Consider the following 12,138-nt stretch of genomic DNA (forward strand, 5'->3'; position numbering starts at 1 on the left):
CATATGAGCCCCACACATACCTAGGGTTGGGAGCGGGCACATCTGCACGATGATCAGCATTGAATCATAGAATCATAGAATAGTAGGGGCCTACAAGGCCATCGAGTCCAACCCCCAATTGCTACTGTTCTCTGCCACCATAAGTGATAGAAACTTGTAGAACATCCACCTTGCCACCCAGAAAGCAAAGTTTTCAGGAAAAACCACATTCTGTACTAGAAGGCATAGCATACGGCATACCACCCCCTCAGAGGAAGCCCAGTCATCTCAGATGGTGGTTTGTCAGAGGGTCGATAAGGGCCAAACTAATCACGCGTAGAGATATATGTGTGAACGTTCCCTACTCTCCTGTAAGTGCATGTGGCCCCAATTCAGATTGGGACTAAGGTGCTCTGGGAGTGGGGGTTAAGCCTTTCCCCATTCAGTTTTTTACCTTCCCCCACCGGGTGAGATTCCACCCCTCGCTTCTTAATTTTTTTTTTTTAAAGATTAAAAGCCTCTGTTGACTTCAATAGAGACCTTTTCTTTCTTTTTTTCAATCCCTACCCCCACATGCCATTAGGGTGGTATCGTCTGCATATCGGAGGTTGTTGATAATTCTCCCAGCAATCTTAATTCCGACCTGTGATTCATCCAACCCGGCATTTCTCATGATGTACTCTGCATATAAGTTAAATAAGCAGGGCGACAATATGCAGCCTTGTCGTTCTCCTTTCCTAATTTTGAACCACTCGGTTGTTCCATGTCTGGTTCTTACTGTTGCTTCTTGACCTTCATACAGGTTTCTCAGGAGACAGGTAAGGTGGTCTGGTACTCCCATCACTTTAAGAATTTGCCACAGTTTGTTGTGATCCACACAATCAAACTGAACGACTGAACAACAACAACAACCCCCACATGGGGGGAGGTGGAATTTCACCCAAAAAATAGGTTGGGGGGGGAGTTTAAGGCCCCCCCCACCTCAATCCTGACAAGAATCAGGGCCCTGCAGGCTTACAGGAGGGTAAGAAAAATTAGCAGGGTTAGCTCCACGGTGTGTGTGTTCACAAACATTAAGATTGTCCATGAGTCTTCTGTTATTGCTGCATTACACTACAAATATTGTGGACTGTAAAGCAACTGACCACAATACATGAGGGAAGCCATATCTGATGCAGTGGACCATGAGTTGTGCAGGTCTAGCACAACGCAACAGCAGCTTTGGAAACACAACCATGGCAAGAAAAGGGGAATTGTCTGGCTTTCGAAACTAGCAACACCAGCCAGGCGGACCCCTACACAAGTACGCACTGAAGCGTGTACTTCTGAAACTTTCTGAACTTTTCTAAACGTATTCAGCCTTCTGTGTCCTCCCATGCCAGTACCAGCCATCTGGGTAGGGCCACAAACCATGGGTTAAATCAACCAAGGGTTAGCATTATGTGTGAACCAGGCCATTACGTGATGCATTTGTCAGAGGCCATCAATAGTCCTTTAACTCAGATCTAGCAAGGGGCATCTCTTTGTGGCCCCTGTGCTAACACACATCTGAACGCAGATTAGCCCCCTCACCATGATGCTTACCTGCTGACCTCAGTGGCTGCATCTATCGCAGGAGGCGATTATGTACATCACCATCTGTGGTCACTAGTCATGTGCAACAGGCCTGACTTACAGAAGAGCTCGACTGAGGCCAGTAAATATACCGAGCAGGTATACAACCTTCGTAAGTTAGGAAATTGTTGGCCCGGCATTCTATAACCAACGACTTCCTTTTCCTGAGTCGTACTGGGAGATATTTGAAAAAACAGCAACAGAGTCTCAACAAATGTATTGTGGCATGAGCTTCTGTCAGAAAGAGCCTACGAGCACCTTCATCAAATGCAGCCTCTACTTCATTAACTGCGCCTGATGACACCTGTGCTTACCTGTGGAAGCTCATGCCCCAATATATGAGTCTTTTAAGTGCCGTATCTTTGTTGTTTTCGCTGGAAAAAGAAGACAAAGCAAAGCTATACTTCTAGAATTAAAACAACAAACACAAACACAAAGTAAAAGAGAAGTCTTACCTGCTGGCAAGAGCAAGGAGAACACGACTATCAGCGTATTTAAGGACTGTAGACCACAACTTGTCATCGTTTTGTTTTCATTGATCCGTCTGAGAATTACCTGCTTCACAAGATGAAATGTCGAGAGTTAAAAGGTGTGGGTGGTTTGCATATGTCCATGAATGTATTTAACTATCCAAGGCTTTAAAAATGGGACTTCTCAAAATGTCATGGTGACGCTTTGAGACGCAGTTCTACAGCAACTTTCCCACATACTGGTCAGGTTTGTACGCTTAATGCAAGAATGGTATGGATCATGCCGAACTGCAATAAGCAGTTCAGCTTTGATTGCACATATCCTTAACCAATAAATGTCATAGAGTACTACTGCAAACTGGGGTGGGGGGGCAGCAATACAGCCTGCTGGTGGCAAGGTGTCTCTGCAGGCACTGCTTGCTGAGCAGCTAATTAGATATGTTTATTTACTCAGCTGCCATAACAAAAGCCTTGGTTCTGTCTGCATTGTGGTTTCTAATTGTACGTTCAATTCCCAATTGCTGGTGCAGACAGTTTCTAGGTTACAGTATTCCACAGTGTTGGGAACTAGAGTCTAAGCATTTCAGGCTGGAAACAACCCGGTAAAAAGATGCTTTCTCTAATCAACCCTCCCCCAGCTGGTGCCCTCCAGATGTTCTGGACTACTACTCCCATCAGCCCCAGGTTGCATGGACAAGTATCTGGAATGCTGGGAGTTGTAGTCCAAAACATCTGGAGGGCACCAGGTTGGAGAAGGTGCTCTAATCTTGCCCAATTAGTGGCAATAGCTGCCAGGAGCAGGCACAGAACAATGCACCAAAATATATTTGATCTGCATAATATGAGAATTAGTCTGCTCATGTTTGGGGAAATGGAATATGGCAACCTCACCTATGCCCCTTTCCCTGCCCCATGAGAGTTTCTCCTTCCCCTTTTAGCTCTTTTTTCTCCTGCCCTTTCCAGAATTTAGATTTCCACAGCGCTTTCACTTCTCTCTCTGTCATTTTCTCTTTCTTCAGGTAACCACAGCAAGACTCAATATTATGTTCTTCCTAGGATTCAAAAATGTTGGGCCCGTTGCTTGAAACTTGAACTATTTTTTCTAGCCCTCACTATGATAGATATTTTTTTAAAAAAACGTAAGAAGTGAAATATAAAAGCAGGCATTTAGTAACTGAAAATTAACAGGATTCCCCCCCTTTTTTTCACTTGCTTCTTCCACAAAAATAAATCCAAAGCACACTCTAAATTTCTGCCCCCTCCCCATGTACACACTCAGACATTAGACTGTAAGGTGGCTGGGGCAGGAATCCATCTTATTTTTGCTTCTGCTGTAAAGCACCAGATGCATTGACAATTGTATTGTAGTAACAACAACAATACTTCAACATTTATATAGTGCATTTCGTAGAATTGTAGAATCATAGGGTTGGAAGGGGCCTACAAGACCATCAAGTCCAAGCCCCTGCTCCATGCAGGAAGCCTGATTCCCAGGCGGTCTCCCATCCAAGTACTAGCCAGGGCTGACCCTGCTTAGCTTCCAAGATCAGACGAGATTGGGCACATCCAGCCCTTTGCTGGACATCATAGACTCATAGGGTTGGAAGGGGCCTACAAGACCATCAAGTCCAACCCCCTGCTCAGTGCAGGAAGCCTGATTCCCAGGCGGTCTCCCATCCAAGTACTAACCAGGGCTGACCCTGCTTAGTTTCCAAGATCAGACGAGATCAGGCACATCCAGTCCTTTGCTCGTCTTTTCAAGTACTTGAAATGCATTATCTCACTAACCCCTAAAGAATGCTTCCAAGTACAGCATAAGAGTGGGCAACTTGTGGCCCTCCAGATGTACTGGCCTACAACTACCATCAGCCCTAACCAACATAGCCAATGGTGATGGATTATGGGAACTGTAGGCTAAAACATCTGGAGGGCTACAAGTTGCCCACCACCGATATAGCAGACAGTGGAGCATGAAGGCTGAGAAAAATAGTGCCTTGCCTAAACCTACTGAATGTGTTGCCAGGGCAAACGTTGAAATTGGGGACCCCCAGCTCACACCCCGTAACATTACACCTAGAGATGCCATCAAACATGCAATCAAGAGCCATTGTGCTATAGTGGGGGAAAGGCGGGATCTAAATGTAACCACCACCACTCCTTTCTAAGCCTGTGGGGAAACTACGTTTCCCTGAGTATACTGGAGTAACTCTTGTGGCCTGATGCCCTGCAATGCAGCACACAAGGCCAGTACAGAAGGGAAGGAGAACACTACTGCCAGCTAAACCAGAAGCCTGGAAAGCAGGGTGTAAGCTACTTAAACTTTAATGAAAGGGGAGAGAAGCAGGCGAGATGGAAGGTGGGAAGCTACATTTGGAAATAAGTGAAGCTGTTTCCGACTTTTTTTGGGGGGATGGCGGGGCAGGGAATAGCTTAGCTTCTTTTTGAGCTCCTGCGGGGGGGGGGGGGGCTTGTACATCTCAAATATACCAGTAATAATATTTTAATAAAAACAATAAAGCACGTATTTCTTTTTTTAAAAATAGAAATGTTTATTGAATTTCAGTAAGATTAACAAAGCAAGATAAAACCAAACCAAAATAGAAACTAAAATAAAACAAATTCCATCAGGATTGCATCTTCTTACCACACAGTTGTATCTTAACGGGTATACAGAGGTCACAGGTAATTCTTATCAGTGCTACTAGATATTTTATCAGGCGGACTCAGGTTTGTTCTTCCTCTGTTTTCTTCCTTATAAAAGCCGTAGGGTTTTATAGTGCGAGGGAATCAAATATTGATGTTCTGTTCATCTATGCGATAAAGTCAAACCATATTGCATGGAATGAATCGTGTTTGCTTTGACCCCTGGCGACCTTCAACTTGTGCGATATTTTTTCCATTACGGCAATTTGCCAGACCATGGAATACCAATAATCTAATCCCTGGAAGGTGAATCCCTTCCAAAACCTAGCTATCATGGATCTGGCAGCTACAAGTAAATGAGTAATCAGCTCCTTACTGTTTAAATCACTGGCCTCCCCTATAAACAAGTTTAATGCTGCTAGCCATGGCCTATGTGGGATATTTTGGTTCATAATATGGCCAATCTCTGCTGCCACTGCCTGACAGAATGGTTGGACTTCTGCACAATCCCACCACATATGCCGGTATGTTCCTGACTCCTGGCATCCCCTCCAACAGCGTGGAGAAACTGAGTGTGTCATAAGTGAGAGATGCCTTGGAGTCAGATACCACCCATGGACTATTTTCGGTGACATATCTCTAGTTTGGGTTGATATTGATTTATATGGAGGCTTAGTTGTTGCCAGTCATAGCCATCTACTTTAAAGTTCCAGTTTGTTTCCCACCAAGTTTTTTGTGGAGTGGTTATATCAAATGTGAAATACAGGAACTGTTTGAATATTATAGAACTAAATCCCCGGATCTCTCCCGAGTTCCCTACCATTAATTTTTCAAACATAGTTAAGCTTCTGGTGGCCTCATTTTTCACCGTAGCGGAACTCAAAAAGGACTGGAGTTGGAAACTCAAAAGCCAGGGCAATGTTATGTTGCCCAACTTTTCTTTTAAGGCCTCTTACGCACCTATTTCCAGCTGTTGAGGCTAAGGAAGTTCGGAATCAAAATCTCATTTGGCTAATTTATATTAACTGTCTGTGGGAGCATTGGAACCCGTCGGGTTACATAGTCCCCCTTGCCAGTCCTACCCGTAAACAAGCAGTCATTATTAATAAGCAACACAAACACCAGGGAACTAAATGAATAAGGGGATCTCTACACCTCATGTTTATTGCGCATTCATGGTTGCTCACTCACTGAATTGCGCGGGTCCATTTCATGATGCCGTCGTTGTCCAGACATTATTCCACTGTTTCCTCCCACCTAACCTGTGTTTTCCTCAAATGGAAAAAATGGGGTCTTTTTCCAGATATGCGCAAATGGAGCGCCATGTCCTCCCTGTGTATTTCTCCCCTAGCGTGAATGAAGCGCTGAGTGTGGTTGCTGGGGGCGTGGTCATGATGTCGAAGGTGGTGACGAAGGTCTGATGGGCGCCCAGCCTTCCCGCTCCTGCGCCATTTTGGCTCCCCGCCATTTTCAGCCTGCCTGTTCAAAGCAGAGGGGCAGAGCGGCAGCAGAGGGGCAGAGTGGCAGGGACTGGCCAAAAGCACGGAAGAGGGAGGGGGGCCCAGGGAGATCAGGGGGGCTGTCCGCGTGTCAGTCCCCATCCACCAGTAATGTGCAAGGGGAGGGAAAGGGGCAGGAACTCAGGAGGAAGTATCGCTGAACCTGGAATGTGTGTAATGCCTCTTCATGGAAGCATGACGCTATGGGAACGGCCATCTACAGAGAAGGAAGCGTGTGTAAAGGGAGTCAGTTGTGATCCTGCATTGAAAATGGAAGCAGAGAGCCTCGTTTTAAATGCAGGATTTTAGGCTGGTGTAGAAATCCCCTAAGAGGGGAACTGTTAATCAGTTTCCTAAAGAGGGAAGTGGAACGTCACTTGTCCACGTCATGGAGAGACGCCAACTCAGGTGTGACGGTGCGCTCACCCGTTTATTTCCATCTCTCATTACCTTTCATGTATCAGGATGTATACAACCTGTAATTAGACTTTTGACTGGCTGAACACCTGCACTGAACTTCGGGAGGGGGAAAGCTGGTGTGTACACTGGATTCATTGCTGTCTGGGTCCAAGTGTTGCTTTGCAGCGACTCCAACTTGCTACAAGCAAACTGCTGCCTTTGGCATGCAATGAATCCTCAACTGTTCATGAAGTAGATGCTTCCTGGCCGAGAGGGTTGCCCCCCAAACCTGCTTTGCCCATCAAGTTCATGCAACACCTCTACATCTCCACCCACCCCGCCAGGGTGAAAAAGGAGTTTGGGGAGGAGAGATTTTGAGTGGAAAATGGTAGAACTGGAAAGATCTGAACTGTTTCTCCTCATGCATCCTTCTCAGAGACAGCCTAAAAATATAAACCAGGAGAAGTTAAGATGGAGAAACAAAGGCGAGTGGCAGATGTCCAGTTCTGGGCACCACACTTTAAGGATGCAGACAAGCTGGAGAGGGTTCAGAGGAGGGCAAGAAAGATGATCAGGGGACTGGAAACAAAGCCCTACGAGGAGAGACTGAAAGAACTGGGCGTGTTTAGCCTTGATAAGACTGAGGGGAGATATGAGAGCACTCACAGGTTGACACAGAGAGGAAGGCCAGGATCTCTTCTCAATCATCCCAGAATGCAGGACACGGAATAATGGGCTCAAGTGACAGGAAGCCAGATTCTGGCTGAACATCAGGAAAAAGTTCCTGACTGTTAGAGCAATATGACAATGGAACCAATGACCTAGGGAGGTAGTGGGCTCTCCCACACTGGAGGCATTCAAGATGAGGCTGGACAGCCATCTGTCAGGGATGCTCTGACTTGGATTCCTGCATTGAGCAGGGGGTTGGACTCGATGGCCTTGTAGGCCCCTTCCAACCCTACTATTCTATGATTCTATGTGGAGGAGACAAAGCTGGAAAAGAAGTGTTGCTTCTTCTTATAGGATGCAAGTGCACAAGGTTTGAGAAATGCATTATTTCCTACAGTCCACCCAGATATCTGCAGGCCCTAGTGATATCCCATCTTCCCTGCATATAATGCTTTGCACAGATGCTTTTTTGAATGCATGTGTTTTGTTACACTGAACGTCCAAAATCTGGTGAGTTCATATATGTACGCCAACAATCCCTGACCGTTACACATTTTGAGAATATCCATTTTAAGACAGAAGAAGTATCAGAGAGATTATTTGTGACACACCTGGAGAAAGATAAGCAGTCCCTGAGGAAGGAAAACCCTTTCCAAAGCATAAATATTTTTTCAGGCACCTGAGAATATTTTCTCTTCTGTTTTGGGACGCATAAGTGTCTTCTCCTCTTGCTGTTTCCGTGAAAGCTTGTGTCACAATAAATTCACTAGTCTTTAAGATGCTCCAAGTCTTTTTGTTTATCTAAATGTGATTTTCAGCAATCACTGGTTTATGTCCAAGAAGTGGATGAATAGATATTTTCAGACATTTATGAAATTCATCTTAGATTTCACATGTAAAATGATGACAATATCAACATTTGCTAAATTTGCGACATTCACTGTAACAAATTTGTTGCATTAAGTGCTAGAATGTCAGAGAAGGCTGATGTTTACAAAGCCGACATTTACAATATTTGGAGGGCAGCAGGAAACATCACCAGATTCTGATATTTACTGGGAAACCTGACACTTGGTCTTGGTAAATGATTGAACTTCATCATCATTTACAGTGGCTGGTTTGTAAATGCTTAAAGCAACCTAATGACATTTCTCATTTTTACTGGTACACTTCAAAAGAAATTTAGGGTTCTTTTTAGAACATCAGACAAAGATGCATGTCATGCATTTGCATAATAATCTAAAAGGATCTATCACCACAGCAGAACCAACACAGCATGGATACAAACCAGGTACTGAGAGGTTTAAACATATATTTCATGATTATCAACAAAAACACAATATAGGAATATGACCAAAAAGTGTGCTTTGCATTATTACATGAAGAAATGTTTTCATTTCTCTAGCCTCCGTTGCAAATATGCAAAAAGGAAATGAGCAGCTTTACAGAAATGCCGTGGAACAGGGAGAGCCAACTTCTCTCTTCTTCAGGCGGCAGTCTGTGCCAGAAATGTGTTTTGCCACAGATGGTCTGGATCTGTAATGGTGGTGCCACCTGAACATGGGGGCTTTACATATATGAAGCACATGTGTTTGGGAATGGCATCAGCATAACATTCAAACTCGAAGAAAGATGTTACGTCTAAGTATAAGAGGCCTCTTTCATCTCATACCTTTTAGAAACAATCTTCTATTCCTCACACGTTTACTCAGGCCTAGGGGCCAAATCTGCCCCACCTGGGTCCCAATCGGGCCCTCCGGAGATCCCCTGTCCTTCCCTAGGCCCCACCCCCTTTCCCCTGACCACTGAGAGTTTGCTGGTTTCTGGCTTTTGTGCAGGTTTTTTTCTTCCCATTCTAAATGACCGAAATGCCTCTCCTGAAGCGTAATTACAGGCATTAAGAGGTTCAAGCTCAAATATGGTGGCATTTGGGCCCCGACCCTTTTACCTTTGACCCGCCCTTCTGCCTTCAGCCCCACCCACCCCTGGAATGTGGCCACTGAGAGCTTCTCCAAGCAATTCAGCCCTCTGGCTGAAAAAGCTTCAGCACCTGTCTTACTACATTATGCCATACTTTAATCAAACTTTGGCGGACACAATGGAAGCCAACTACGAGTGCAACTGTATGCTCTCAGATTGGAGCGTCCGATGTTGGGGTCTCTGATCTACCCAGAGCCCTGCCAGGCTCTAGCTCGCAGGCGCAGGGCAGACGTCACAGTAGAGGTGGGGTTTCGAGTTCTTTTCTCCATCCACGGACAGAGAAAAGAACGTTCCCTCCCTCTTGATCTGGTCTAAATGCTCCACCGTGTTGGGATCTACATCCTCTCCCATTGCCACAACCTGAACACATTTCTCTCTCCCCCCACCCCGAGTCCTGGGAGGGGCTCTGAGATGAGAAAAACCCCTCCGAGCTGAGAGCTTCTTCTAAGACCTTGGAGGGCTGTTTCTGGTCAATCATATGGCCCCATGGAAGCATCCCCAGGACTACAAGATCGCTCTCTAAAGTTGTTTTGCAGTTGTTTCTTAGAGTATTCACCCTTTTATTATCAGAAAAGGACAATAGTTTAGAATTAAGAGAAAATTATTATTTGTATTTAACCATCAATATGCAGGGCACTTTACAGAGTACAAGAGGACAGATCCCTACTCAGAGGACTTACAATCCATTATCCAACAGATGGGAGACAGAGGAAGTGGGGGGGGGGAATAGAGTCTGATGTAATAAAGAAAATAATATGCTCTCCTTTCAGTTTCATGTACTTAGCCTTAGTTGCAACAGGGTATGGGGACTAGGAGAAGGTGTCAAAGTCTTCACAGAAAAGATGGGCTTTGAAGGAAGTAAGAGAGGAAGCATCATGCTGGTGTTCTAGAAGGTGGTTCCAACCATAAGGGGAAGCAAGGAAAATGGGCAGAATTCATTAGGGGGGCAGGAGACCTTTGGAGCAAGGGTCATGGGCAGTGATGCACTGGGATATAAGGTGGGCAGAGGGCCATGGAGGGCTTTGATCTAGGAGTTTGTCAGGATCTAGGAGTGGACACAAAACCTTGCAGGGATTAAAGGAGGGGCTGTCATGTGATCAAAGTAGAGAAAGGTGCTGTGTAGAGGTGTGGGGACAAAAGTGAGACAAATGGAAGACCAGAGAGGTGAAGACTGCAGTCATCAAGGCAAGAGATAACCAAGACATGGATCAGAGTTTTTGCCCATTTTTTACTTCTTCTTAAGGTGCCATCTCCTGTCAGAGGTTAGCTATCCTTACAGCTATTTTTGTTTCTGATGCCACTGCTCTGAATAGTTTTATAGAAGTACAGCTGAATCATTCCCTCAGATTATTTAACCATGATGTTCATCTTCTTTCTATTGATCTTTTTCCTTCCATTTTCCCTTGTATAATGAGTTGGAGTATGGCATACTTTTTGCCTCAGATAATATGACCAAGGTATTGTAACTTTCTTCTCTTGATGGTCTTTATCCATTCTGTTTGTCTGCTTACTCTTCATAGTACGTTCTCATGTGTTACTCGATCAGTCCACAGTATTTTCAGGATGTGTCAGTATATTCACATTTTGAAGGATTCGATTTTCCTCAGATCATTCTTTTTAAGTGTCCAAACCTCCACTCCGTAAAATAATATGGAGAACACGTAGCATGTTGCCATCCGAATCCTTACTGCAAGATTAAGATCCCAATCACATAATAATTGTTTCATTTTTTATTATTATAACAATTATTATTACGTTGGTATTTCTTTCTTTCTAAAGCACCAAAAATTGACTAGTGGCAGCATTTAAAGAGAGCTATCCTACAATCAGAGCAATATCAGAGGGGAATGATTTGGCAGTGGAGTGTTTCCGCTCCTCTATCTCACAAAGTTTGCTAAAAAGAAAAAAAAAAAAATTACATGGCAGAATATTCTCATTAAACTGCTTTCCCCGAACATGAAAAACAAGGCCTGCTTTTCCATAAATTGATCATCCAGTCAGCAGGGAGTTCTGTCATCTCAGCTACCTGGCAGATCCTTAAAAATATCCTTAAACTTGAGAGGATTTACTCCCCACAACCCCGACTGCAGATTCAACCTGGCAGTGACCTCTAGATCACAGACCTCCCTCTTTCCTTCCACATGACAGAAAGGCCATGGGGCCCATATTCAGGGCCTGTGATATCTTTCAAAGGACAAATCATTGCTTGCCAGGAAATCAACCCTGAGTGCTCATTGGAAGGACAGATACTGAAGCTGAAGCTCAAATATTTTGGCCACCTAATGCGAAGAGAAAACTCCCTGGAAAAGACCTGATGCTGGGAAAGACTGAAGGCAAAAGGAGAAGGGGACGGCAGAGGATGAGATGGCTAGATAGCATCACCGATGCAATGAATATGGATTTGAGCACACTCCGGGAGAGAGCGGAGGACAGGAAGGCCTGGCGTGCTATGGTCCATGGGGTCACGAAGAGTCGGACATGACTGAACGACTGAACAAAAATGTTTAAATCTTAGGGCATTGCCTCCAGATATGAATCAAGTCTGCTGGGAAGCAACCACACGCTTTTTTTTTTGCTTTTACCTGAACTCTGCACCTTGTAAATAACACCAGAAGAACATTAAGTGATGCTCTCAGGAAAAGAAATCGCAAACAAAACATGACGGACGTCTTCCTGTGTGCCAAGTGGCTTGGGTTCATAATTGTTCAAGAGGGAGGAGTGCCAGGTCTGAGGTCTACTTCGAAGCCAGGTCTCCTCTCTTGGAAGCCTCACCTCCCAATGGCAGTGGCGTGAGGGCCAATTTATGTCACTTGTATGGAGCTTTTCCAAAACAAAATTGCTCTAAGTGGCAACCACCCACCCACCGCCACCCAAAAGTGGCATTA

The 12,138-nt window shown here is 44.8% G+C and overlaps 1 protein-coding gene across 6 annotated transcripts in view; it reads right to left on the reverse strand.

Annotated features, from left to right (window-relative positions):
* SHISAL1 (shisa like 1) overlaps window positions 1-12,138 on the reverse strand; it is a 125,475-nt gene that overhangs the window by 69,379 nt on the left and 43,958 nt on the right. For 4 of the 6 annotated variants that reach the window (XR_014784500.1, XM_084811253.1, XM_084811251.1 and 1 more), the window contains exon 2: window positions 2,049-2,148. Coding sequence is in view for 5 of the 6 variants with exons in the window: in XM_084811253.1 (XP_084667379.1) it covers window positions 2,049-2,115 (67 nt within the window). In the remaining variant the exon portion in view is untranslated. Of the gene's footprint in view, window positions 1-2,048; window positions 2,152-12,138 lie in introns of all 6 variants that reach the window. The other 2 variants (XM_084811252.1, XM_084811255.1) reach the window with 1 other exon arrangement.

The sequence above is a fragment of the Heloderma suspectum genome, chromosome 7, assembly GCF_057233095.1.
Source record: "Heloderma suspectum isolate Gila_16-S chromosome 7, 16-S_ref, whole genome shotgun sequence".
NCBI classification, from domain to species: domain Eukaryota; kingdom Metazoa; phylum Chordata; class Lepidosauria; order Squamata; family Helodermatidae; genus Heloderma; species Heloderma suspectum.